This window comes from Mobula birostris, chromosome 1, assembly GCF_030028105.1.
Source record: "Mobula birostris isolate sMobBir1 chromosome 1, sMobBir1.hap1, whole genome shotgun sequence".
In the NCBI taxonomy this organism is placed as follows: domain Eukaryota; kingdom Metazoa; phylum Chordata; class Chondrichthyes; order Myliobatiformes; family Myliobatidae; genus Mobula; species Mobula birostris.
Genome location: NC_092370.1, coordinates 75,400,572 through 75,428,163, shown reverse-complemented (window position 1 = coordinate 75,428,163; position 27,592 = coordinate 75,400,572). Strand labels below are relative to the sequence as shown.

Here is a 27,592-nt window from a genome sequence, read left to right as displayed (position 1 = left end):
ACAATGTAAACCAATTTAACAATTTATAACAGTGGGACAGATGCTCTCCGTGAGCTTGGTGGGACATGCCTTCAGGCTTTTGTACCCTCTACCCAATGGAATGGGGGAGAAGGACTGTCTGGGGTGGGTGGAGTTTTTGATTATGTTGGTGACTTTACAAAGGCAGTGAGAAGGGCAATGGAGGAAGCTACAGAGAGAGTGCAGAGTATGCAGACATTAAGGTGCAGGAGCCATGACGATGTAGATTGGGAGATGAAGCTTTCACCTTCATCGTATAAGAGGTCTGTTCCAGAGCTTTATTACTGCTAGGTAGAAGCTTGTATCCACACAAAAGTAATAAAAACAGAAAACACTGGAAAACTCAGTGGGTCAAGCAGCATCTGTGGCGAGAGAAACAGAGTTGATGGTTTAAGTTGAAGGCCTTTTGTCAGAATTGAGAATGTAAATTATATGTTGTGGGAGAGGGATTGACAGAGCAAGGGGAATATCTGGTGATGTCAGGGTTGTTGAAATGATGTTTATAGAACCGTTTTGTCAGTAAATGAATATGGATAGTTAGAGAAGATAGAGAAGGGAACCTGTTAAAGCAGTGAGATCCAGGTGAAACCACAACTCAAGGACAAAATGCTGAAAATTCCACGAGGCTGGCAGCATCTGTAGAGAGAGAAAAGCAGGTACTAATGCAGATGTTTACAGCATTTTCTCATTTCAGAATTGCAGCATCTGCAGTAGTTTACTTTTTAATGTTAAACTTTCACTTGATATTTAGGCTAAATAAATATATCTTTTGTCTCCTATGACCCTGCTCATTGTTGGTTGCTGGCTGGTGTCGGCCTCACTGAATGTGTGATATTAATTGATTTGACAAGAGCCGAGCAAAGGGTTGGGGAAGTGAGAGGCAGGTTAACCCGCAGTGCTGCTCTACGTATATACAACTTAGAAGCAGGCCCCCCCCCAGCCCAACTCACCCACGCCAACCAATGTGTGTCCCTGGTCCCATTTGTTGACAATACTGTAGGGGTTGTAGGCTAAATTGTTTTGTTTGCAGAAAGGGTAAGTACAATCAGAGCTCAGCGACAAAAACTGGCATAGACTGCTTTGTTTTTATGTAGTCCTACAGAACAGAAACAGGCCCCAATGGTCTATTTGGTCCATGGCAACCAAGATTCCCATCGGTTAGTCCCATTTTCCAACTAAACCTTTCCAATCCATGTACTTCCAAGTACACTTTAAGTGTTGTAAATGTACCTGCCTCAACAACTTCCTCTGGCAGCTCATTCCATGTACTGACATCCTCTAGGTGAAAAATTGCCCCTTGGGTTCCTACTAAATCTCTCCCCATCACCTTAACTCTATGCCCACTAGATCCTGATTCCCCTTCCCTGGGGGAAAGACTGTGTGCATTCATAGAGTCTTACAGTATGAAAACAGGCCCTTCGGCCCAACTCACAGTGTTGCCCAGTGAACTAGTCACATCTGCCTGTATTTGGCCCATAGCCTTCAAGATCTATTTCTGCCCTTCATGATTTTCTGTTCATGCAATCTATGCCCCTCATGCTCTTAATACACGTCTGTAAGATCATGCATCAATCTGCTGAGCTCAAATTTAAAGAAGTCCCAGCATGCTCAACCATTCTCCATAACTCGTCCATGCTGATATTTTTTGAGAAATCCCCCTCCAGCAACTGGGCCCTACACTGGTAGATCAGCCCCACTGAAATATAATGGTAATTGAGATTGATGCTGTGTTTCAGGAGAAAGAGTTGCCTGCAGATCTCACGAGGGACAACCGGCTGATCCGATGCCTTCAGTCAAGACAGCAAAGTGGAGAGAGTTGATGATGAGGAAGTAACCCTGACAAAACACTTCGGCGTGCAGTGAGAGCTGAAAGAGCTTTGCTTTGGACTGGGGAGAGTTATGATGAGTGATTCTATAGCTGTGGCATGAAACAAATTAACAAGCCATAACTGGGTTTGTTGTGCATCCTTTGTTTTTATAATTTAATTTAAAATAATTTTGGGTAACTTTAACATTTCCAGAGCCTTTTAATTCATTAAAAGCTGAAAGGAAGGATTGCCTATTTACTGGTGATGACAAGTTCTTGAGAAAAGAGAATATATTTGTGGTTTTGGTATTAATGACAAATGCAGATATTTCCTCATTGTCTCTTTCTGCCATAAATATAACTACTGATACCAAAACAAATGAATAAATTACAGTGTTGAAGTATTATTCTGGCACTGGCTGGTTTAGGTTTTGGGGGAAAAATAAAAAGGAAGCATTTTGAAGTGATGTTCTTTAACCCACTGCCTGTAAGGGAAGGGAGTGGGTGCGGGGTCAGTCAGGTGTCCAGAGGAAACTGGACAGGTAAATAACCTGCAGGTCTGCTGGAAAAGGGACAATAGGAAGGCCAGGCTTTCACTGCAAGGATCTGGCATGAACTCAATGAGCTGAATGACTTCTTCAGTGCACTTGAAGTTCTATGATCTTTGGTTTAGTCGTAAGATTTTATTAACATTACTCATCAAAAATATGTAGAGATGGATCAATTTACAGAACCAAATGATAACCTTTCCATTGCACTGTGCTTAATTAAACTATATCTCAAATTTTACCGGTATTTATGAATGGAAATTTCTTGAATATCACAGAATGTCTTTTTTTTTTTGGCTTAAGAATGTCCATAATTAAAGTACCTTCTCACTATGAGGCCTTATGGTATGTCAAAATCAGAACCAAAATCAGAAACAGGTTTATTATCACTAAAATATGCTGACTTTTTAATTATCATAAGCTACAATAAATAAGTAGTTGAAAAGAGGAACAGTGAGGTAGTGTTCATGAATTGTTCAGAAATCTGACGGTGGAGGGGAAGAAGCTGTTCCTAAATCATTGAGTGCAGGCCTTCAGGCTCCCCTACCTCCTCCCTGATGAGAAGAGGGCATGACCTGGATGGTAAGGGTCCTTATTTGCCTTCCTGAGGCACTGCTTTTTGCAGATGGCCTTGATGTATCCCTGATGGAACTGCCTGAGTCTACAACCCGCCGCAGTCTCTTGTGATCCAGCAAATTGGAGCCTCCGTACCTACCTAGGTGCAACCAGTCAGAATCTTTCTCAAAGTCAGGGTAAAAATCACTTAGTGCTGCTATGCCAGGATAAAATATATTTGGAGAGCAGAGCTAATGCCCAAGAGGATGGAAACCCAAGTAATCCTGGGCCCTGTGTCTCTAACAGCAACAAACTGCTGGAGAAACTCCGCCATCCAAACAGCAACTGTGGGGGAAGAGGGAAGGATTTTTTTGATGTTTGGGCTGAAGTCCTGCAGGGTCGACAGATCCTGTTACCCCCACCCCCCAACCTGCCGAGTTGCTCCAGCAGATTGCATGCTGCTCCAGCTCCCAGTGTCTGCCCCCTCGTGTGTCTCTCTGTAACACATATGGCATGGAGTTGATGCCACCATAGGGAGGATGGTGGGGAGTTTGGGGAGGGCGGGTTGTCAGCATATGAATGAATACAAGCTGATAAGACTACTGAACAGTCTCCTACAATAAGATGAAATCCTGACATCAGAATCTGCCTTCTTGTGATCTTGCGCCTTATTGTTTACCTGCACTGTTTTATCTGTAGTTACATTTTATTCTACAGTCTGTTATTGTTTTACCTTGTTCTACCTCAATGCACTGTGTAATGAAATGATCAGTACGAACGTTATGTGAGACAAGCTTTTCATTGTATCTCAGTACATGTAACAATAATAAACAAATTTCCTTTCCAATTCCACACTGGTTCCAGAAATAGCAGATTTACTCTATGTGGAGAGATTTAGTAGACAGGAAATGTGTTCCCAGGAGCTTACAAGAGATCTCATCTGCAGTGGCGTATCTAAGGTATGGCAGGTATGACACGTGCCCTGGGAGCCACTTGAAGGGGGGTGCCACTGAGCAGTTTCTATTAAAGTCAGACAAGCCATCCTCGAATAGTAAAAAAAGTATTTTCTTCAGATGTATGATCTGTCTTTGATTATCATGGGTGAGAAGCACTAGGATGACCTTATCTCAGAGCATTGTGTGAGAAGACCATGAAATGTTTCTTCATGAAGAAGAATGAAAGTGGAGCTGAAGGATGGAAGAGACAGAAGTTGGAGGCGGAGGAAGCCAAGAAATTGAGCAAGTTCTTTATACCCTTCTTTGAAAAGCCCGGAACAAGTAGTTCGACACATTCCATGGAGTCGCCTGCACCTGCTACAAGTTTGTTAGAATCCAAAGGTGGATCAGGTACAAATGCATCACAAGCCAAGGAGGAAGTCAAGTCAGATAAATCCGAGTATGACGAGATTAAGAGTGAGGCTGCCACAGAGAATGTGGACATGACAAGAGGGGAAGACGATGGTGGTGGTGATGTTGATTTTATTGATGAGATTTTACCTGACAAGATTGAACCTGACGACACTGAACCTAGTGAACTGGATGGTGTCAAAGAGCCTCGAACTGTCATACCAGAAGTGATTGAACAGCATGACATTGGACTTCTGAAGTTCGACAAGGACACTGGAAAAGCAATTCTGCCTGACGCGTGAGAACAGAAATAATAAAGCTGGGTTTGAAGTATTTCCAGAACAGTGAGGAGCCTTTCCTAACAACAAATAACCACTCAGTGAACAAAACTTGATTCAAGGGGAAATTGGGAAATGGTCGTGGCGAGGAAGTGACTCGCTCATGGCTGGTCTATTCCCCTTCTTAAAAAGTCTGCATTTGGTATCTGTTGTCTTCTCTATTCCTGGTCAGACCATCAATCCTCATTGGAGCAGGAAAGTGGATTCAACCAGTGGAAAGCACCTGAAAGGCTTAGTGTTCATGAAAATGCCAAGAATCATCGGGAATGCTTCACACGGTGGAAAGAAATTTAGCTGGAAACAGAGAAATTATTGACGCGGTATCTCAGGCACAGATTGAGAAGGAAAATCAGAAGTGGTGTGATATCTTGATGAGGATCCTTCACTGCATAAAATTCCTTGTGACTCAGAACCTGGCTTTGCAAGGGCACAGGGAGTCACTTCAGCTAGACGATGACTCCAATGTGGGAAATTTCCTTGGCTTACTGAAACTACTGGCCATCTTTGACCCTGTCATAAAAGAACACCTCACTCATTTGGAAAGTCATCCTGGATCCACGTCTTATCTTTCACCAGGTGTCCAGAACGAATTCATCCATATGATGGCATCTGCTGTTCGCCAGAGTTCACTGAGAAGCATTCTTAAAGCCAAGTACTATGGTCTCATGTTCGACTTGACTCCTGATCAGGCACACAGTGAGCAGATGTCAGAAGTAGTGAGGTATGTGGAAGTTGATTTTGAGAGGAAAACAGTCCGTGTTAGAGAGTCCTTCCTTGGTTTTATCCAGATAAGCCAGAAGGATGCTGAGAGCTTGGTTGAAGACATCTTGAAACAGCTAGAGAAGGACGAAATGGAGCTAAAAGATTGTCGATCACAGTGCTATGACAACGCTGCTGTGATGACTGGACACAGAAGTGGTGTTCATCAAAGAATAAGTGAGAAAAACAACCGGCAGTGTTTGTGAATTGTGACAATCACTCACTCAGCTTGGTGGGTGGACATGCAGCCAAGCAGGACACCATGATGGTCATGGTTTTTGGAACCATCGAATCTCTCTACGTGTTTTTCTCTCTTTCAACACAGCGCTGGGAAAAACTCAAAGACACCATGCCTGTGGTTGTTAAGTCGGAGTCCGAAACCAGGTGGAGTGCAAGGACAGTGAAGCCCGTCAACAAGTACCTTGAGGAGATACTTCAAGTTCTCTAGTTCATGATAGACAATGAAAACGAGACCAGTGAAACAAGAAGTGACGCAAGGCAGCTGTACAACTGCATATTGAGTTACAATTTTCCGATTTTGCTAGGATTTTGGAACAAAGTACTCATTCGCATTGACCGTATTCAAAAGTGGCTGCAGGATCCTAGCATGAACTTCCACGATGCTGCCCTGGATTTGAAAGCAGTCAGAGATTATTTTTATGATGAAAGAGAAGTGTTGGTCAGTGAGTCACTCGAAGAAGGAGTCGGTCTCTGTCAAGAATGGAATATTGGAGTTGAAAGACGTCAGAGACGAAAGAAACGAATGGCTGATGAGAACTTGAGAGACGCTGGGTTAACAGCTAAGGAGGAAATGGAAAGAGACATGAAGGGAACACTCGACCGTCTTCACAGAGAAATGGACGGAAGGTTCACTCGTTTGCACGACACTGACGCCAAGTTTGGGTTCCTTCTCAATGTTGAGGGGCTGTGTTATGGTGCCGACAGTAACGATCTAAAGAAGAAGTGCAAAAATTTGGGGGAATTGTACAGCTCTGATGTTGATGGACAGCAGCTATATGAAGAAATTTTGGATTGCAGAATGTTGCTATCAAGGCGAGTCAACATGAAAATATCAAGACCTGAAGAGCTTCTTGAATTTATTATTCAGTATGGAGATGAGAGCGTCTTCCCCAATCTTCACATTGCTATTCAGATAATGCTAACCATCGCAGTTTCCATCTCCAGCTGTGAGAGATCATTCAGCAAGTTAAAACTAATACTTTCGTATTTAAGAGCCTCCATGGGCCAAGGCAGACTCTGTGATCTTGCTCTGCTGAGCGTAGAAAGAGAAGAAACTGAAAAAACTGACTTTGATCACATCATAGACCAATTTGCATCAGTGAAAGCAAGGAAGGTGCAGTTATAATTTTCATGTAGTGCCATAATTTGTTATTTAAAAGATTAACGAGTCTGACTTGTATTTTTGAGCTGATATTATGGTAAAGTTATCTAAAAGGTGGATGTCAGATGTTTGGACAGGGGCTCAATTTCAGCGCTTGCCATAGGCACTATTTTCCGTAGATACGCCCCTGCTCATCAGAACATATAATTTTTAACACCCCAGAGTGAGGGGCTTAAAATCAGAATAAGGGAAGAAATTCTATTATTCAGAGGGTGTGGAACCTTGGGAATTCTCACTTCCCAGAATGAGGGCTCACTTACATTCACTTCAAAAACAGGTCAGTAAATTTCTAGACATTAAGGGAATTGAGGGACTCGGGGATAGTACAGGGAAGTGACCTTGTGTGTTGTTCTTGGACAGTGTGAGAGAGTCGCTCAGAGGCCGCTAACAAAGCCAGCAGATGGTGCTGTTTCCAAGCTAATAATGACACGTCTGGAAGTACATGAGAATCACAGTCCGGTTTATTATCACCGGCTTTGTCGTTCTATGGCAGCGGTGCAGCGCAAAACATAAATTTTACTATAAGTCAGAAAATAACTAGTGCAAAAGATGACTAATGAGGTCGTGTTCATGGGTTCATGGACTATTCAGAAATCTGATGCTGGAGTGAAAGAAGCTGTTCCTGAATCATTGAGTATGGGTCTTCAGAGTCCTGTACCTCCTCCCTGATGGTAGAATGTGAAGAGGGCATGTCCCCAATGGTGAGGGTCCTCAGAGATGGAATGCCACCCCCTTGAGACGCTGGCTCCTGAAGATGTCCTGGGTAGTGTCATGCCCATGATGGATCTGGCTAAGTGAGTCTACAACCCTCTGCCGCCTCTCACGATCCTATGCACTGGAGCCTCTATACCAGCCTGAATGCTCATCTCTGTACACCTTTAGAAGTTTGTAAGAGCCATTTGTGATATGGAGTACTCTATGATAATTAGCCAGACAGGGAATCACTGAGCTTTCTCTCCGGAACCCCTCTACACCAACCCTGACATGACTTATGGAAACATCTGAAAGCTGATTCCTTTTGCATTATACCTAGAGGGGCAGCTAGAAACCCAAAATGCCTTTTGTCCAGGTATATACTGCTTTAGCACCAGGACAAAAATTGTATAGTTAGCGCAGGAAAGTGCTGTGGGATACATGGCGTGTTTCTGTCCTGTGCATCTCTCTGATTCAGATCAATATGACAAATTGCCTCTCAGGCTTTGGTCACGGTTATGCCTTTGTGTTGATGTTTCACCAGACCTCCTCGCATCAAATTCTGTCTGCTGATAGGGACAGTCTTCTATATATCCTACTCCTAAATATCCTAGTCCTTCCTTCATTTTTTTCCATGCATGGACCCACTTCGATGAGCTATTCCACATATTGGCAGCTTCCATCTTCTTGCTGCAGAGCGCAAAACTTTCTCCTCAAATCCCCAATGTGTTCATCAGCCTTGCACTGATATCCACCAAAAGTGATGTAATTTCCCAACATCTAACCCATCAAACTTGTTCATCGGTGCTCTAATATGTCACTGTTCAGAATGAACACATGGACATGTAGGAGAAAGTGTTGAAAGATTTGAGGTTTTTTTTCACATTTAAAACAGCCAAAGTTTGTTTGTTCTTCCTTGATAGTTGTAGTCATTTTTGTAAATGTTCTCAAAGGCATTGAATTCAGGTGAGACAGTTTCTTCTGCCCATCAGAATCAGTTGTATTACCATTGACATATATCATCAAATCTGTTGTTTTGCAAGGCATAAAAATCACTACAAATCACAACAAATAAATAAGTAGTGCAAAAGACAAATAGCAAGGCAGTATTTCTGGGTTCATGGGCCTTTCAGAAATCTAATGCCTGAGGAAAAGAAGTTGTTCCTAAAACATTAAGTGTATTTCTCCAGACTCCTGTACCTCCTCCCTGATGGCAGTAATGAGTAGACGGCATGGCCCAGACAGTGAAAGTCTTCATGATGTATGCTGCCTTCTTGAGACACTGCCTCTTGAAGATATCCTCAGTGGGGGCAGGGTTTGCCTGTGATGGAGCCGGCTGAGTCAACAACCTTCTGCAGCCTCTTGCCTTCATGGCCGTTACTTGAAAGACTGCAAAGCAGGTATTCAATTTGGAGAGATGGATGGGAAAATGGATAAAGATTGTCAAGGAGTTATCCTATGCCTGTAGTTTGCTTTCCTCTGCATCAGTGAAATGGACCCTGGTCCTGTGAGTGTCTATAGTGTTGTCAGAGCCGTTTGCATTGCATCTACTTGTACTTTGGAAGTGTTTAGTCCATTGTGTGCCGGTGGTGGAGAGAACATTCAGTGAGATGGATAGGGAGCCAATCAAGCTTTGTCCTCAATGGTGGGAGCTGCAATTTGCAGGAAAATGGAGATATCCAGTCAAACTCCTGACTTGTGGGTTGCAGATGGTAGAAAGGCCTGAGATTGTCAAGAAGTGAGTCACTTCATGGGAGTTTAGCAAACCTCTGAGCCTTTTCTATAGCCAAAGTATTTGTATGGCTGGTCCAATTTTAATCTCTGGACAATAGTGAACTGCAGGATATTGGTGATGGAGAACCTGGTGAATGCCAAGGGTAGCTGGTGAGAGTTTTGATGGTGATAGACTTTGGCATTTGCCATAGATGTCAAGTCTCATATTTCAACCATCATGATTGGTTTAGTATTGTCACATGTACTGAGGTACAGTGAAAAACTTACCTTGTAGATATTCTTACTGATGAATTCATCACCCAGTGCATTGTGGTAGAACAATGGAAAACAGAAACAGAGTACAGAATAAAGTGTAACAGAGACAGAGAAAGTGCAGTGCAGGTAGACAATAAGGCGCAAGGTAGATTGTGAGGTCAAGAGTCATCTTATCATTTAGGAAACCATTCAATAGACTCAAAACAGTAGGATGGATGATATCCTTGAGCCTGGCAGTAAGTGCTTTCAGGCTTCAGTATCTTCTGCTCAATGGGAGGGGGAGAAGAGAGAATGTCCAGGGTGGATGGGTCTCTGATTATGCTCATTGCTTTACTGATGCAGTGAGAAGTGTAGCCAGAATGTATGGAGGTGAGACTGGTTTCTGTGATGTGCTGAGCTGCATCCACAGATCTCTGTAGTTTTTTGAAATCATGGGTAGAGCAATTGCCATACCAATCTGTGATGCATTTGAATGTAGATGTATAATCTGTGCCCAAGTGTTGTTTGAGGTACATGTAGGTGTGGAGAGGTCATCGGCTGAGGAGTTTGGACGAAATTGAATGCTCTACAGTCATCAGTAAATATTCTCATTTTATACCAGGTACAAAGGGAAGGTTTATATCAAGGACAGTGCAGGAGCCACGTATCAATTTTTCAGTCTGTGGAGCTATGTATCTATTTTCTGTCTGTATTTTGTGGCAAGTTTATTATGGTAATCTGTCGTATGGGTTGGGAAATGGTAGAAGCAAATGAGTATTGTTACGTATTCATTCTTGGGGTCAGTTTGCTGTTAACCTAAAGGAATAAGCCACAGGAATGATATATTTTAGTTTAAAAATAATTGCTAATTGCGACGTTATTGGTAATGTTGTAGCTGTATAGGACCCTGGTCAGACCCCACTTGGAGGACTGTGCTCAGTTCTGGTCACCTCACTACAGGAAGGATGTTGAAACCATAGAAAGGGTGCAGAAGAGATTTACAAGGATGTTGCCTGGATTGGGGAGCATGCCTTATGAGAATAGGTTGAGTGAACTTGGCCTTTTCTCCTTGGAGCGATGGAGGATGAGAGGTGACCTGATAGAGGTATATAAGATGATGAGAGGCATTGATCGTGTGGATAGGCAGAGGCTTTTTCTCAGGGCTGAAATGGCTAGCACGAGAGAGCACAGTTTTAAGGTGCTTGGAAGTAGGTACAGAGGATATCAGGAGTAAGTTTTTTATGCAGAAAGTGGTGAGTGCGTGGAATGGGCTGCCGCCGATGGTGGTGGAGGCGGATACGATAGGGTCTTTTAAGAGGCTCCTGGACAGGTATATGGAGCTCAGAAAAATAGAGGGCTATGGGTAACCTGAGGTAATTTCTGAGGTAAGGACATGTTTGTGATGGGATCCTGAATTACCCCTATGAACTGTGCTCGTTTACCCCCTATGAACTGTGCTTTTGAAAAGAGAGAAAGAGTTATTTAACACCAACAACTTGTTTGTAAAAGAGAGAGAAAGATGAAGACTAACTGTTGGACTGTCACTTTAAGGCACTGGAAGTAACTTCTGGATTCCTGCTGAGTTGGAGTTGGAGATGGCACCGAGCAGTTCGTAAGTTGCTATGGTGACCGGAGGCAGTGTTACTTAATGGACACTTGATGTTATGATTTTCTGCAGGTTTTTGCACTTCTCGAGGACTTTTGCCTGCTTGCATTTCTTCACAGAGAGAGGAAGGAGCAGCTATTTGAATGACAGTTGATGCTCAGCACGAGAAGATAAAATTATGATAGACCTCAGACACATGATCTGGACACTGAATGAGCATTGTTGTGCCCGCAGAGAAACTGGGTTTTGGAGGATCAATCAGGTGGATTGATCCATTGCTCTTGCAGTGAAAAGAGGAAAGGGGTTGACTGGTGGGGAGTTGTCCATGTGTCCACCCTCGCCTGGGGGATAGCTCCACCACAGAAAACTGGTCCCCTTTGTTGAAGTCACAGTCGATGACTTTTAAAGGATTTCGAAGGACGACAAGATTGACACCGTCAGCTCACCTGAAGACTCAAATCTCTCCCTCTCTCTCTGTCCATCACTACTCAACTCAATACCACGAACTGAACTGAACTTTACTCATCATCGTAACACTGTATCTTTTTACCCCTAGACTTAAAGAAGCTTGGTTTTTCATACATATATTTCCACACTTACTGATATACTTATATATATAAAATCATTGCTAACCTGTTTGATTTATCTACATTTATATTAATGTATTGCATAGTCATATTATTAGTTAATATCAATGCTGGACTCCAAAGTGTTTTCTATTTCTGCTGGTTCTTTATTCCCATCACGGGGTACATGACAATGTTCAACACAACTTTGTGGGCCAAAGGGCAGGTCTTGTGCTGTAGGTTTTCTATGTTTCTATGAACTGCTTAAGTTGGAGGAAGAAATTGCTGCACATGTGGCTAAAGTTAATATGCTGAAGACTTCAAGTGTGGCGTGTGCTAAAAGTGCACTGGCAGGACAGTCTTATGCTGTGAGTTCCTATATTGAAAAGGCACCAAAAAAAAACATCCAATGTCAATGCTGATTTATTCATTCTTCAAGCATTTATGAAACATGAACAAAAACCCCACGAGGTAGTTTGGGGTGTTTACTATCAACCTGAACTAATGTAGCTCTCTGAACCTATATCATATCCAACAGCTCAAAGTGTTCATGGGGACATTCATTTATGACATAAAAACGCCCTTGTCTTAGATCGTAGAGGTATTACTAGCACTATTGATATTATGAAGAAGCAAAATGAAATAACAGCCTTATTGGTACAACAACACGCTTCATCTTTGCCTAAAAGAGAGATTCAAATCTTCGATGGAAATCCATTGCAGTATGTATACTACATTCATGAGGGCTTTTCGAAACAATGTTGAAGGCAAGACTGCCAGCTATAGTGACTGCCTCCTTGAACAGTACACTAGAGGTCACCCTAGAGATCCTGTCAGAAGTTGCCAGCATGTTGACCATAAGAAAGAATATCTAAAAGCCAAGGCTTTACTACAGGAACATCTTGGTGATGAACAGAAAATTGTATCAACCTACATGCAAAAGGCTCTTTCTCGGGAACTATCAAATCTGAAGACATGAAAGCTCTTCAAGACTAGTCTTTTCCTTAGAGGCTGTTGCAATGACATGGAAGAAGTGGATATGTGTTGGAGCTGGACTTGCTTGCTAATATGTCGATTGTTGTAAAAAAGAAATTGCCCCATATGCTTGGGGATAAATGGAAAACGGTGTTCTGTAAGTTGCATAAAAGGTACAACCATAAGCTAGATTTCACTGATGCTGTTGATTTTATAGAAAGGCATGTAAAGATTGCGACACACCCAGTGTTTGGGAATATACAGGATGCTGCATCACCAACTGTAAGCAAAGGTGTACACAAAACTGAGTCACACTTTCGTTCTAAGTCTAAAGGAAGCACTACTGTGGCCACTGTGGGAAGTAAAGCTAAAACTGAGCCTGGAACTAATGGAAGGGAAATGGGCTCCTCAGCCAAAAGGATTTGTCTGTTCTGCGAGGGTGAAGACACATTGGATTTGTGTCCACAGCTGCAGAAAAGGGCCCAGAGTGTCTTCCTAAAGGAAAATAGTATCTCCATTGGTTGTTTATGTACAGGACACATCAGCAAGGACCTCTTTCTTGCAAGGTATGCAGTGGCAAGAATCCCAGAAGACTTCATATTCACACTAACGAACTGGATGCAGAATCAAAATAAGCCGTGAAATAATCAGACACCAGCAGTGAGTGTGCCCTGGTATCTAATGTCAGTACAGAGGCTTGTGATCATGATTGTGAGCTTCCCATAATTCCAGTACAAGTGAAGTCTAAGAAGGGTAACAAGACAGTGGTGACTTATGCTTTCCTAGATCAAGGAAGAACAGCAGTGTTCTGCACAGTGGACCTCATGAACAAGATCAACCCCACAGGAAAAAGGACACACATTCTCTTATGCACCATTGGTCAAGAGAAGATCAGGAGTAGCTAAATTGTTTCAAGATTGGAAGTGGCTGGCTTAGATGGTGAAAGGTTTTGTGAACTACCTAGCATCTATACTTCAGAAAGTATGCCTGTCCACAAAGGGACCATCCACAACAGGGGGATCTCCAGGGATGTGCTCACCTGAACCATGTCCATTTGCCAGAGCTTGATTCAGTAATTGAGCTGGTGATAGGGACAAATATGCCTAAAGCATTGGAACTGTTGCAAGTGATTCACAGTGTTATTAATGGACTTTATGCAATTGGAACAATGTTGGGTTGGACTGTGAATAGACCATTGAAAGGAGACAGTGGTGATGGAAGAGACTGTGCACAGCCAGAACTGGCAGTTAATAAATATGCATTGCCAGCACATGGCAGATCTGGACGGGGTCTCTCCAGATGAACCTTGATTCACACGTGTAGGAGTGGACTGTATTGGACTCTTTGAGGTGAAGAGGAAAAGGAGTACAGTGAAGAGGTTTGGGGTCAGAGTTACCTGTCTAGCTCTACAAACTGTTCACATTAAAGTGGCATCTTATTTAGACACAGATTCCTTTGTTAATGTACTTTGATGGTTTATAGCAAGACGACGACAGGTTCGTGAACTACGCTCTGACAACATGATGGACTTTGTTGGAGTGAGCGTGAGCGCAAGAAGCCCTTGAGAAGTGGAATCATTCACAGATCAGTAATGTCCTTCTTCAGAAAGAAACTAAGTGGACTTTTAACACCACCACCCCAGCCGGCTCACAACATGGGTGAGATTAGTCATGCCTGTGTGCAAGATCCTCAATTCCACCATGAAGGTACATAATCTTGATGAAGAGGGTTTCCACACAGTCCTTTGTGAAGTAGAGGGTATTATCAATGGTCATCCAATTACTATTGGGAGTGCGATTGGTTTAAACTAATATGCTAGGGGGATGGGAACCAGAATGATAGAGCTGAGGATGAGCCAGCAGGTTTAAAACAGATGATGGGGGTAACATGAATGTAAGGAAGGACAAGCCAATGATTGGGTACAAATGCAGACAGAGCAACGAGTTAAATTGTACCACAGAGGCAAAATTCAAAAGGGTGAAAAATGCAGGACTGAAGGTGCTGTATTTAAATACATGTAGCACTCAGAATAAGGTGGACAAACTCATGGCACAATTAGAGATGACATTGTGGGGTGTCACTGAGTCATGACCATAGTTGGGAGTTTAACATCAAAGAAATGCGAAGAAATTTTTTTCATCAGAGGGTGGTGAATCTATGGAATTTGTTGCCACGGGCAGTAGTGGAGGCCAAGTCATTGGGTGTATTTAAGGCAGAGATTCATAGGTATCTGAGTAGCCAGGGCATCAAAGGTTATGGTGAGAAGGCAGGGGAGTGGGACTAAATAGGAGAAAATGGATCAGCTCATGATAAAATGGTGGAGCAGACTCGATGGGCCGAATGGCCTACTTCTGCTCCTTTGTCTTATGGTCTTATGGTCTTATGATATACTTTGTAGCGAAAGGACAGGCACAAAGGCAGAGGCAGAAGTGTGACTCTGTTGGTAAGAGATGGAATTACATCTTTAGAAAGAGGCGATATAGGGTCAGAGAATGTTGAATCTTTGTGGGTGGAGTTAAGAAATTGCAAGGGTAAAAAATACCATTATGGGAATCATAGACTTCCAAATAGTAGCCAAGATGTCAGGTTGAGATTGCAAATGGAGCTGGAAAAGACATGTAACAAGGGTAATGACACAATTGTAATTCAATATGCAAGGGGATTGGGAAAATTAGGTTGGTGTTGGATTGCAAGAGAGGGAATTTGTTAAGTACCTCCAAGATGGCATTTTAGAGCAGCTTGTGCTTGAGCCTACTCGGGGAAAGGCTACCTTAGATTGGGTGTTGAGTAATAAACCAGATCTTATTAGGGAGCTTAACGTAAAGGAATCCTTAGGAGGCAGTGATCATGATATAATTGAATTCATTCAGCAATTTGAGAGGGAGAAGCATAACTCACATGTATCTGTATTGCAATGGAATAAAGGAAATTACAGAGGCATGAGAGCAGAGCTTGCCCAGGTGGATTGCAGGAAGATACTGGCGGGATGATGGCAGACCAGAGATGGCTGAAGTTTCTGGGGAATAGTTCACAAGGCACAAGATAGGTATGTCCCAGAGAGGAAGAAGTTCTCAAATGGCAGGGGTTGGCAACTGTGGCTAACAAAGGAAGTTAAGGATTGCATAAAAGCCAAGGAAACTGCATATAAGGTAGCAAAAATGAGTGGAAGTTAGATGATTGGGAATTTTTTAAAATCCAACAAAAGGGAACTAAAAAAGGGAAAAGATGAAAAATGAGGGCAGACTAACCAATAATATAAAGCAAGATACCAAAAGTTGTTTTCAGTTATATAGAGTAAAAGGGAGGTGTGAGTTGATATTGGACCACTGGAAAATGATGCTGGTAAGGTAGTAATGGGGGACAAAGAAATAGGAGATGAAATTAATGGGTACTTTGCATTTGTCTTCACTGTGGAAGACATTAGCAGTGTGCCAGAGGTCCATGAGTGTCAGGGAGCAGGAGTAAGTGCCATTGCTATTACAACAGAAAAAGTGCTAGGCAAAATCAAAGGTCTTAGGGTGGATAAGATACCTGGACCAGATGGATTACATCCCAGAGTCCTCAGAAAGGTTGCTGAAGAGATAACAGATACGTTGGTCATGATCTTTCAAGAATCACTTGTTTCTGGCATGGTCCTGTCACTCCACTCTTTTAAGAAGAGAGGAAGGCAAAAGAAAGGAAAGTATAGGGCAGTTAGCCTAACTTCAGTATTTAGGGAAGTGTTAGAGTCTATTATTAAGGAGAAGGTTTTGAGGTACTTGGAGACTAATGATAAAACAAGTCAAAGTCTGTGTGGTTTCTGTAAAGGGAAATCTTACCTGACAAATCTGTTAGAGTTCTTCGAGGAAATAACAAACAGGCTGGACAAAGGAGAGGCAGTGGATGTCATGTACTTGGATTTTCAGAAGGCATTTGATAAAGTGCCTCACATGAGGCTGCTTAACAAGATAAAATCCTATGGTGTTACAAGAAAGATACTGGCATGGATAGCGGAAAGGCTGACAGTCAGGAGGCAGCGAGTGGGAATAAAGGGGGCCTTTCCTGGTTGCCTGCTGATGACTAATGGTACCTCTCAGGGGTCAGTATTGGGACCACTGCTTTTCACAATGTTTGTCAATGATTTAGATAATGGATGTCGGCTTTGTGGCAAAGTTTGCCGTTGATAGAAGATAGGTGGAGGTAATGCTGAGGAAGCAATGTGATTCCAACAGGACTTAAACAAATTGGAAGAATCGGCAAAAAAGTGGCAGATGGAATACAGTGTTGAGAAATGTGTGATAATGCATTTTGGTAAATGGAACAATATTGCGGACTATTACCTAAATGGGGAGAAGGTTCAAACATCAGAGCAAAGGGACTTAGGGGTCTTTATGCAAAGTTCCTGAAGGTTAATTTACAGGTTGAGTCTGTGGTAAAGAAGGCAAATGCAATGTTGGCATTTATTTCAAGGGGAACAGAATATAAAAGCAAGGAGATAATGCTGCTTTATAAGACACTAGTCAGGCTGCACTTAGAGAATTGTCAACAGTTTTGGGCACCATATCTCAGAAAGGATGTGTTTTCATTGGAGAGAGTCCAGAAGAGGTTCACCAGGATGATTCCAGGAATGAAAGGGTTAACATATGAGTAGCGTTTGGCAGCTTTGGACCTGTCCTCATTGGAATTTAGAAGAATGCAGGGGGATCTCATTGAAACCTACTGAATGTTGAAATAACTAGATAGGTGGATGTGGAGAGGATATTTCCTATCGTGGTGGTATCAAGAACTAGAGGGCACAGCCTCAAAATTGAAGGGTGACCCTTTACAACAGAGATAAGGAGGAATTTTTTTAGCCAGAGAGTAGTAAATCTGTGAATACTCTGCCACAGACTGCGGTGGAAGCCAAGTCCGTGCATATATTTATGGAGGAAGTTTCTCATTTCCTGATCGGTCAGGGCACCAAAGGATATGGCGAGAAGGCAGATGTATGGGGTTGAGTGGGATCTGGGATCAGCCATGATCAGTTAATGGGCTGAATGGCCTACTTCTGCTCCTATATCTTATACTAAAGCATCCTCCAATCACAACGACTTGGAAGCACTAACACCCAACCTTCTGTTGCTTCTGAAGACCTCACCATCCTTAACACCAGGAGGGTTCCAAAGGAAGACATTCATGCTCATCATAGATGGAAGCAGATACAAAGCATGTCAAACGTGTTTTGGAAACGATGGGTTAAAGTGTATTTACCACAGCTACAGGAACCTCGGAAATGGTCAGGTATAAAATGCAATTTCCTCCCAGGAGACATTGTGCTTATAGTTAGTGATTCAGTGCCAGGAAACTCAAGGATCACAGGAAGAGTCATTGAAGTCTTTCCAGACGGAAGAGGATTTGTGCGGCAGGTACGCATCAAGACCAAGACCAGCTGTCTGGACAGGCCTATAACCAAGATCTGTCTTTACAGGAGGCAGAGGGTTGAGGAGCTGCAGCTTTGACAACTTACTGACTCTGTCCTGGAAGTGCTGGCAACCTTTAGCCTAGATGAGTGTTCCATGCCTTGATGAAAGAAGAAGGAAGACATTTGTATAAATGTTAAGAATTCATGTCTCCTATTTTAGTAGTATGTAGTTGTAATTATTATAGTGTAATAATTAGGGGCTGGGATGTCAGAGCCATGTATCTATTTTCTGCCTGTATTGCATTTTGTGGTGTGTTTCTTATGATAATCTGTCACATGGGTAGGGGTGTGGTAGGAGCAAATGAGTATAGTTACGTATTCACACTTGGGGTTAGTTAGTTGTTAGCCAGAGGCAGTGAGCCACAGGGAATGATATTATTTTGTTGACCATTAACTGGGATGTTATTGGAATGCTAACCAGATCACTAACTTCACTAATTGGAATGCTAATTTAGTTCGACCACTAATTATGCTTGATATCACTTAGTTCTATCACTAATTAGAATGCTTAGGTACATTAATTTGAAAGCTGACATCACTGTATCACTAATTAAGTTTCATTAGTTTTTTATCACAACAAGATCACTCGTCTTTGCTGGTTTCATAATAAAGAATCGAACGTACCTTTTTCGACTTGGAAATCCGTCATCTGGAAGCGTATTATACAGTGTCGCTTACCCTGGTTTAATCCCTCAGTCATCTTGGTTTGTTTTCAAGTAACTGCTACAGATAGTAAATCTCATCTCATGTTAGGAAGGAGGCTAATTTGGAATGAGGTCTAAACACTTTTTACCGTACACAATCCAATGACAAGTCATCAATTTCTGTTCTTTTATTTTTCTTAAGGTCAACCTTCTAAAGCTTTATAGAGGAGGGGTATTAATTTTCACTTTACTTTATGTAAACACCATTTAAAATCACTCCTGAAAAGATTGAGTTTTAACCTTACGTGTAAAGTGAAGGACTCCCCAACAAAGGGAGTACAGTAGTTTACTTTTATCGAACTGATGTAGTCTTAAACATTTTTACTTAGAGATACAGCACAGGAACAGGCCTTTCCAGCCCAATGAGCCCGTACCCATGGGACCAACTGACCTGTTAACTCGTTCATCTTTGGAATATGGGAGGAAACCAGAGCACCCGGAGGAAACCCACACAGTCACAGGAGGAAGGTAATATTCCTTACAGGCAGTGGCAGAATTACACATGCATCGCTGGCACTGTAATAACATTACACTAAATGCTACACTACTGTGCCACCCTTAATTACATTAAAATGAATAACTTAATTACAATTATTTAATTAAACCTCCATCTTTTTTAATCAAAGAATTAATCCATACAATCCTCTTACTCACTATACATTCACAACAATGTGGCCAGATTCTGCTCTAACTCCATTTACAAGTTTGCAAATGATACCACTGGATCTGATAATACAACAGTTTGGAGTACAGGAAGGAGATAGAGAAGTAAGTGATATGGTAGCAAAACAACAACCTTTCTCTCGATGTTAGCAAAACAAAAGAGCTTGTCACAACAAAAACAAGAATTTGGACCTTAATCCACCATTAGCTTTCCTCATTAACATCACGAGTTGGAGAATAGCTGAGTAATCTCTGTTGCCACTGCACATTCTCCATTTAACTCCCTGGTTCCTTTTCAAACTTGCCGAGTTTCTATTTTGGTGTGCTGTTATATTTCCACTTCTGTGATTCTCCGTCTATTTATCTCTGTTGATTGTCAACCATTAGAAGCTGCAGAGAAGCCCTTCTTACTTTCTCTTGAGAAAAAACAATCTTTTACTAACCAGAACAGTAGCATCAGTGACACAACCTTTGTAGCTCATAGTGTGTATTGCTCAAGAATGTATTGCAAAGGAACAGGCTATTCATCTCAATTGGCTCATGAGGAACTTTTGACCATAAAAATAACTTCCAAGAATCCGATGCTAAATCTGGCAAAGTTCCATTATTTTCTACATAATGCTCTTCTTTGGTTATTTACACGAATTTTAGTTTTCATATTTCACCCAGATTCTGGTGTTAAGTAATTAAAACAAGCGCCACTCATTCCATCTACCTATTACCTACATATTCCTCCATCTGGGTCCCATCCCCACACTGTTCCCCTGCCCTCCCCAGCTCCCTTATTTGGTTCCATGCTCCTCTTTTTTCTTCTATCAGATTTCACCATCAGCAACCCTCTATCACTATTCTCACTTTCCCTCCTCCATCTGCCTATCACCCCTCCTCACCTGGATCTACCCATCCCCTGACACCTCATGCTTCACCCCCTCACCTCTTTATAATGACTTGCTCCCCTGCACTCTTTCAGACCAGATGATAGGTTTCAGCTCAAAATGTTGACTGTACATTTCCCCCCACAGATGCTGGCTGACCCATTGAGCTCCTCTGGCAATTTTCTTGTTCATAGTCATAGTCATACTTTATTGATCCTGGGGGAAATTGGTTTTCGTTACAGTTGCACCATAAATAATAAATAGTAATAAAACCATAAATAGTTACATAGTAATATGTAAATTATGCCAGGAACTGTTGCCCCAGGTTCCAGCATCAGCAGGCTCTAGTGTCTTCTGTACACATGGTGATGTTATGTGTGGGAAGAAGTAAGATCTGGATTCATGGTGAAGGATGCCTGGTCCACAATCCTAATGGGCAGAAGCTCTGCAGGAAAGGGACACAAAAGGTCTAAAGCTGTTGGATTTTGCTTTATATGTGCTATCCACATTTAAAAATGAAAGCAAATGGTTCCAGTTACTTGGTGCGTTTCCTATTACTGTCGGCTAAGTTGATGAAATGGCATTCTTTTGCTCATTTTATCATCTGTCGTCACTTGGGCCATGCCACTTTCTCAGAGTTACCATAAGGCATGAGGTACCGAAGCCTGAAATCCCACTCCACCTGGTTCAGGAACAACTACTTCCCTAAATCATTGGGCACTTGAACAGGCCTGCACAATCTTAACCCTCCCTCAGCAATGGAAAACTACAAACCACCTCTTGTATTATCATGGACTTGTCTTATTTTCACAAAGGTCTTGTCTTTGTGGTCTGTTTTTTTTCTCCCTTTGGTCACCAATTTGTACAATTTATATTGTCTGTATCTATGAGCCCATGAAAGTGCTGCAAGTAAGCTTTTCATTGTACCTGAACCTCACCACACTTGTGCACATGACCATAAACACAACTAAGCTTGATCACTGTGGCCAAGAGCCAATGCTGCCTACTGTGCCTTCCTAGTCATCATTCAGCCAACAGACTGCAACCATTCTGCTGCTTCAGAACACAAATGACTATTTCTAGAATCTATGCCACCAGGTTCAGGAACAGTTATTACTCCTAAACCAATTAGGCGAATGGGGATAACTTCACTCAACTTCACTTGCTCCATCACTGATCTGCTCCCACAACCTACGTCCTCAATATTTATTGTGGATTTTTTTCTTTTTGTATTTGCACAGTTTGTTGTGTTTTGCACATTGATCGTTGTATGCAGTCTTTCTTTGATTCTATTACGTTTCTTGGTTTTACTCAGTATGCCTTCAAGAAAATGAATATATGGTGACAAATATGTACATTGGTAATAAATTGACTTTGAACTTGATGTGGATCCCATGGGCCCTAATCATTTGGATGAATCTCCCTTGTGGGACCTTGTGAAATGTCTTACTGAAATCAGTTTACAGCTCAATTCTCATCAATGCAGCTGGTGTAGCGGCCTGCACACGCGGGACTCGAACCGCCATCGGGAGCCACGGGCAGACACACGGTAGCGCGTTTGGAACTACCCGCTCGGGGCGGACCTTCCGGGGACAGTCTGACGTCACGTCCGCCCCGCGGGTCGCAGGGGCCCATGGGAGGGGAGATTTAAGCGCACGATTTTGAATCAGTAAAGGCATTCTGAGTTCAGCTCTCTCTGCCTCTGTGTATTTCTTTAGTAGCACGTTTGCGCGCGACTACATTGGTGACCCCGACGTTCCAGACAGCATCTGGAGCCGGCGACTCAGCAACCAGCCATGACTTCAAGCAACTCGCACAGCGCGGGCTCTCTGAAGCTCCCGACTTTCTGGGCCACTCAGCCCCACGCTTGGTTCGAGCAGGCTGAGGCCCAGTTCAATATCAGAGACATTACAGCCGACGCCAAGCGGTACTACTACATGGTCAGCACGCTCGACCAGGAGACAGCAGGCCGAATCATCGACTTCCTACGCCAGCCACCAACGGAGGACAGGTACACTAAGCTTAAGGTGCTCCTGATCCGTACCTTTGGACTCTCCCACCACGAACTGTTTCCTCGCCTGAAGCCCTGCCTTGTCTTGCCGGTAGCTCTCGCCTCGCCTGAAGTTCTTGTCTCGTCCTGCTTTGCCAGAAGCCTTACCTTGTCTTGCCGGTAACTCTCGCCTCACCTGAAGTTCTCATCTCGCCTTGCATTGCCTGAAGCCTTGCTTTGTCTTGCCGGTAACTCTCGCCTCGTCTCGCCTGCAGTCTTGTCCTGGAGCCACCCTGTACCTAGTTCCCTTCCTGTCCCTTGCCTCTGCCCAGGTAAGTCAGGCCATCTTGCCGTTACCTGCGGTTGGTTCTGTCCCTTCCTGTCCCTTGCCTCTGTTGGGTAAGCCAGGCCGTATTGCCGTTAACTACGGTTGGTTCTGTCCCTTCCTAACCCTTGCCTCTGTCGGGTAAGCCAGGCCGTCTTGCCGTTACCTGCGGTTTGTTCTGTCCCTTACTGTCCCTTGCCTCTGTCGGGTGGTGATCCGCGCCCTGCCCAAGAGTACCACACCCTGCCCAGGAGTACCGCACCCTGCCCAGGAGGAGCCTCTAGCCTCCAGCCTCAAGTTTCTAGCCTCTAGCCTCCTGCCAAGCCTCACCTCAAGTCTCTAGCCTCTAGCCTCAAGCCTGAAGACTCCAGCCTCCTGCCTCCTGCCAAGCTTTGCCTCGTCTCCTGCCTCCTGCCAAGCCTCGCCTCAAGTCTCTAGCCTCTAGCCTGATGACTCCAGCCTCCTGCCTCCTGCCAAGCCTCACCTCAAGTCTCTAGCCTCTAGCCTCAAGCCTGAAGACTCCAGCCTCCTGCCTCCTGCCAAGCCTCACCTCAAGTCTCTAGCCTCTAGCCTGAAGACTCCAGCCTCCTGCCTCCTGCCAAGCCTCACCTCAAGTCTCTAGCCTCTAGCCTCAAGCCTGAAGACTCCAGCCTCATCCTGCCTAGCAGCTAAGCCTTGTCCTTGCCTAGTTCTGGGGTCTGAGCCAGAGGCAAGACCCAGGTACTGGGTCCTTGTCCAGTCTCTGGCTCGGAGCAAGCCCAGACTCCTAGCTTTCTTGTCCAGTCCTGTTCTTGGTTCCCGGTTTTCCTGTCCATGCCCTTGCCCTCGCCCTGTATCTTAGTCCTGTCCCTAGTACTTCAGTGTCTGTGTCTTGCACTTGGGTCCGTTCCTAGCCACCTCCTTCTGACAACAGAAGGCTCAACGACGCCACAACCACCGACAGATACCTGGTACCCCACATCCAGGACTTCATGGCGAACTTGCACAGAGCGACCATCTTCTCGAAAATCGACCTGGTCAGGGGATACCATCAGATCCCAGTGCACCCCGACAACATGCTCAAGACAGCCTTCATCACCCCGTTCAGCTTGTTCGAAGTTCTGAGGATGCCTTTCAGTCTCAAGAATGCGGCCCAAACTTTCCAAAGGCTCATGGACTCGGTGTGACGCGGCCTGGATTTCGTTTTCATTTACTTGGACGATATCCTGGTGGCCAGCAGTTCGCACCAAGAGCACGTGGCACATTTGCGCCAGCTCTGCCAACACCTGAGCGACCACGGACTGGCAATCAATCCGGCGAAGTGCCAGTTCGGGCTGACAGAGATCGACTTCTTGGGCCACAGAGTCAACCGACATGGCGCAGTTCCCCTACTGGACAAGGTCCAGGCCATCCGCCAGTTCCCCAAGCCCAGCACGGTCAAGGGCCTGCAGGAGTTAGTAGGGTTCATAGGGATGGTCAACTTTTATCACCGGTTCGTGCCGGTGGTGACATGCATCATGAGACCCTTGTTCAGCCTGATGGCCGGCAAGGCCAAAGAAGTGGCATGGGACGTGGAGTCCACGGAGGCATTCGAGCAGGCCAAGGAGGTGCTGGCAAAGGCGGCCCTCCTAGTGCACCCGAGAGTCGATGTACCCAAGGCACTCACAGTCGACGCTTCCGACATGACAGTCGGCGGAGTCCTGGAGCAGCTCGTCGAGGACCAGTGACGACCACTCACTTTCTTCAGCCGGCACCTACGGCCACCAGAGGTGAATTACAGTGCCTTCAACAGAGAGTTGCTAGCACTCTAGCTGGCTGTCCAGCATTTCCGGTACTTCCTCAGGGGAAGGGAGTTCACCGTGTATACGGACCACAAGCCCCTCACCTTCGCACTGGCCAAGGTATCGGACCCATGGTCGGCTCGGCAGCAGAGGCACCTGTCCTTTATTTCAGAATTCACCACGGACGTCCGCCACATCGCAGGGAAGAACAACGTCGTCGCCGACACACTGTCTCGCCTCTGCCTCCACTCAGTAGGCATACCGACCTCAGGAATAGACTACGCAGCACTGGCGGAAGCACAACGGTCGGACACCGAGATCCCGGCTTACCGCACCACCGTTTCGGGGCTCCAGTTGGAGGACGTCTCCATCGGCCCAGCAGCGGATTGAGTCCTGTGCGACGTGTCTACTGGCAAACCCCAACCCGTGGTACCAGCAGCATGGAGGTGCCGAGTGTTCGACACGCTGCACGACCTGGCCCACCCGTCCATCAAGCTGGTAGCGGAAGGATTCGTCTGGCACAGTTTGCGCAAACAGGTCAGACACTGGGCCAGGACCTGTGTACACTGCCAGACTGCCAAGTCCAGTGGTCAAGTCTCCCACAAAACCAAATCTGCATCAGGTGCACCAAGTTGCAGCTCTTCCAAGAACGTGTTAAGGAACTGGAGCTGCAGTTCAATGACCTTCGGCTCATACAGGAGACTGAGGAGGTACCATATAGATAGGAGGTAATCACTGCTAGGTTGCAGGAGGCAGGTAACTGGGTGACTGTCAAGAGAAGGAAGGGAAATGTGCAGCTGGTGCAGAGCACACCTGTAGCCATTCCCCTCAATAATAAGCATACTATTTTGGATACTGTTGAGGGGACAACTTTCCGGGGAGAACTCCAGTGACCAGGTCTCTGGCACTGAGTATGCGGCTGTGGCTCAGAAGAAAAGAGAAATGAAGAGGACTGCAGTAGTAAGAGGAGATTCCATGGTTAGAGGAATAGACATGAGATTCTCTGGGCATGAAAGAGATACCCAGATGGTACATTACCTCCCAGGCGCCGGAGTCAGGCATGTCTTAGATCAAGTTTATGACATTCTAAAGGGGGAGGAGGAGCAGCCACAAGTCTTGGACCTATTGGCACCAACGGCATAGGTAGGAAAGGTGAGGAGAACCCGAAGAGAGATTTTAGGGAGCTAAGTAGAAAGCTGAGAAACAGAATCTCCAGGGTAGTAATCTCTGGACTGCTGCCTGTGCCACGCACCAGTGAGGATAAGAATAGGATGATTTGGCAAATGAATGCATGGCTGAGGAACTGGTGCAGGGAGCAGGGTTCAGATTTCTGGAACATTGGGGTGTCTTCTAGGGAAGGTATGACCTGTACAAAAGGGATGGGTTACACCTGGACCCATCTGGTTGGCTGCCAGTCTCTAGTGATGTTCCACAAGGATTTTTGTTGGGACCGCTTCTTTTTACGTTATATGTCAATGATTTGGATGATGAAATGATGGCTTTGTGGCCAAGTTTGCAGACAATACGAAGATAGATGGCGGGGCAGGTAGTTTTGAGGAAGCAGAGAAGCCACAGAGGGAGAATGTACAAAGAAATGGCAGATGGAATACAGTAAATAGTCATGGACAGGAGATATATGGTTATGCACTTTGGTAGAAGAAATAAAAGCATAGACTATTTTCTAAATAGAGAGAAAACTAAAAAATCTAATGTGGAAAGGGACTTGGGAGTCCTCATACAGGATTCCCTAAAGGGTTATCTGCAGTTTGAGTCGGTGGTGAGGATGGCAAGTGTGATGTTAGCATTCATTTCCAGAGGACTAGAATATGAAAGCAAGGATATAATGGTGAGGCTTTATAAGGCACTGGTGAGGTCTCACTTGTAGTATTGTGAGCAGTTTTGGGCCCCTTTTTTAAGAAAGGATGTGCTGACATTGAAGAGGGTTCAAAAGAGGTTCACGAAACTGATTCCAGGATTGAAAGGCTTATATTATGATGAGCTTTTGATGGTTCTGGGCCTCTACTCACTGGAATTCAGAAGAATGAGGGGAGATCTCATTGAAACCTATCAAATGTTGAAAGGCCTCGATAGTGTGGATGTGGAGAGGATGTTTCCTATGGCGGGGGAGTCTAAGACCAGAAGACACAGCCTCATAATAGAGGGACGTCCTTTTAGAACAGAGATTATGAGGAATTTCTTTAACCAGAGAATGGTGAATCTGTGGAATTCTTTGCCACAGGTGGCAGTGGAGGCCAAGTCATTGAGTATATTTGAGGGAGAGGTTGATAGATTCTTTATTAGTCAAGGCATGAAGGGATACAGGGAGAAAGCATGAGATTGGGGCTGACGGGGAAATGGATCAGGCATGATGAAGTGGTGGAGCAGACTTGCTGGGCCATATGGCCTAATTGTGCTCCTGTATCTTATGATCGATACTGTCTGCTCCTATCCTTGTTCATGACCATGCTAAAGAGGTTAAGGTGTTGTGGTCACTGTCAGTAGATCACATTCTGCACGTACCTGTATAACTGGAAGGTAACTTGAGTAAGAGTATGGTAGGACTGCTCAGGGGTAAAGGAGAAACATGAACTTGGAGGCAGAAGAGATACCAGGAGTCCTTAATGAATGCTTTACTTCATTGTTCACCAGGGAAAGGGAATTTGGCATAAGTCTGGTGTAGAACAGGCAGCTTAAGCATGTTCAGGTTAAGGAGTTGGAGCTGCTGGAAAACATTAGAATAGAAAAGTCCCTAGTCTGCCGTGCACTACTGGAGTTCCGACAAATGGTGCAAATATTTGATGAAATGTTCTTTTTTTGTAATCGCGAGACCCTGTTGGATATTGGTAATATAAAATACTGTAAATCTGCTTTATGGGTTCATTGGTGAGACTGATGGCAGGGGAGCTGCATGGCCTCGGTTGTTGACCAGGCCCTAATGCAGCAGCATTGCCTGTTACAGCCACCCAGGGGAGTAAGAGCCAGAAGTGGTGTGGGAGAGAACAGGGGCACAGCAGGCCTACTGGAATCTCTGCTGGCTTGGGGGCTGACCCCTGCAGCCTGGCTCTGCCATCGGTTCTGCTCTCCAGCGTTCGCTCCCTGGAAGACAAGCTGGATTGCCCTCCTCTGCAGCTAGCTCTGTGCTAGATGAAGAACTGCTGTGTGCTTGTTCTTGCAGAAATGTGTCTCCAGGACAATATCGTATGCACTACGAATCTTCAGGCCATGCCACTCAGGGACTTCTGTTAATATTATTT

General features: G+C 44.4%; 2 protein-coding genes across 2 annotated transcripts in view; both read left to right on the top strand.

The window, feature by feature from the left end:
- Positions 1 to 3,513, top strand: part of ankrd29 (ankyrin repeat domain 29) — a 37,630-nt gene extending 34,117 nt beyond the window's left edge. The window contains exon 10 of the mRNA XM_072263589.1: positions 1,755 to 3,513. Coding sequence (XP_072119690.1) covers positions 1,755 to 1,838 — 84 coding nt within the window. The 3' untranslated portion in view covers positions 1,839 to 3,513. The remainder of the gene's footprint in view (positions 1 to 1,754) is intronic.
- LOC140197410 (uncharacterized) overlaps positions 1 to 27,592 on the top strand; it is a 305,553-nt gene that overhangs the window by 76,498 nt on the left and 201,463 nt on the right. The window lies entirely within an intron of this gene.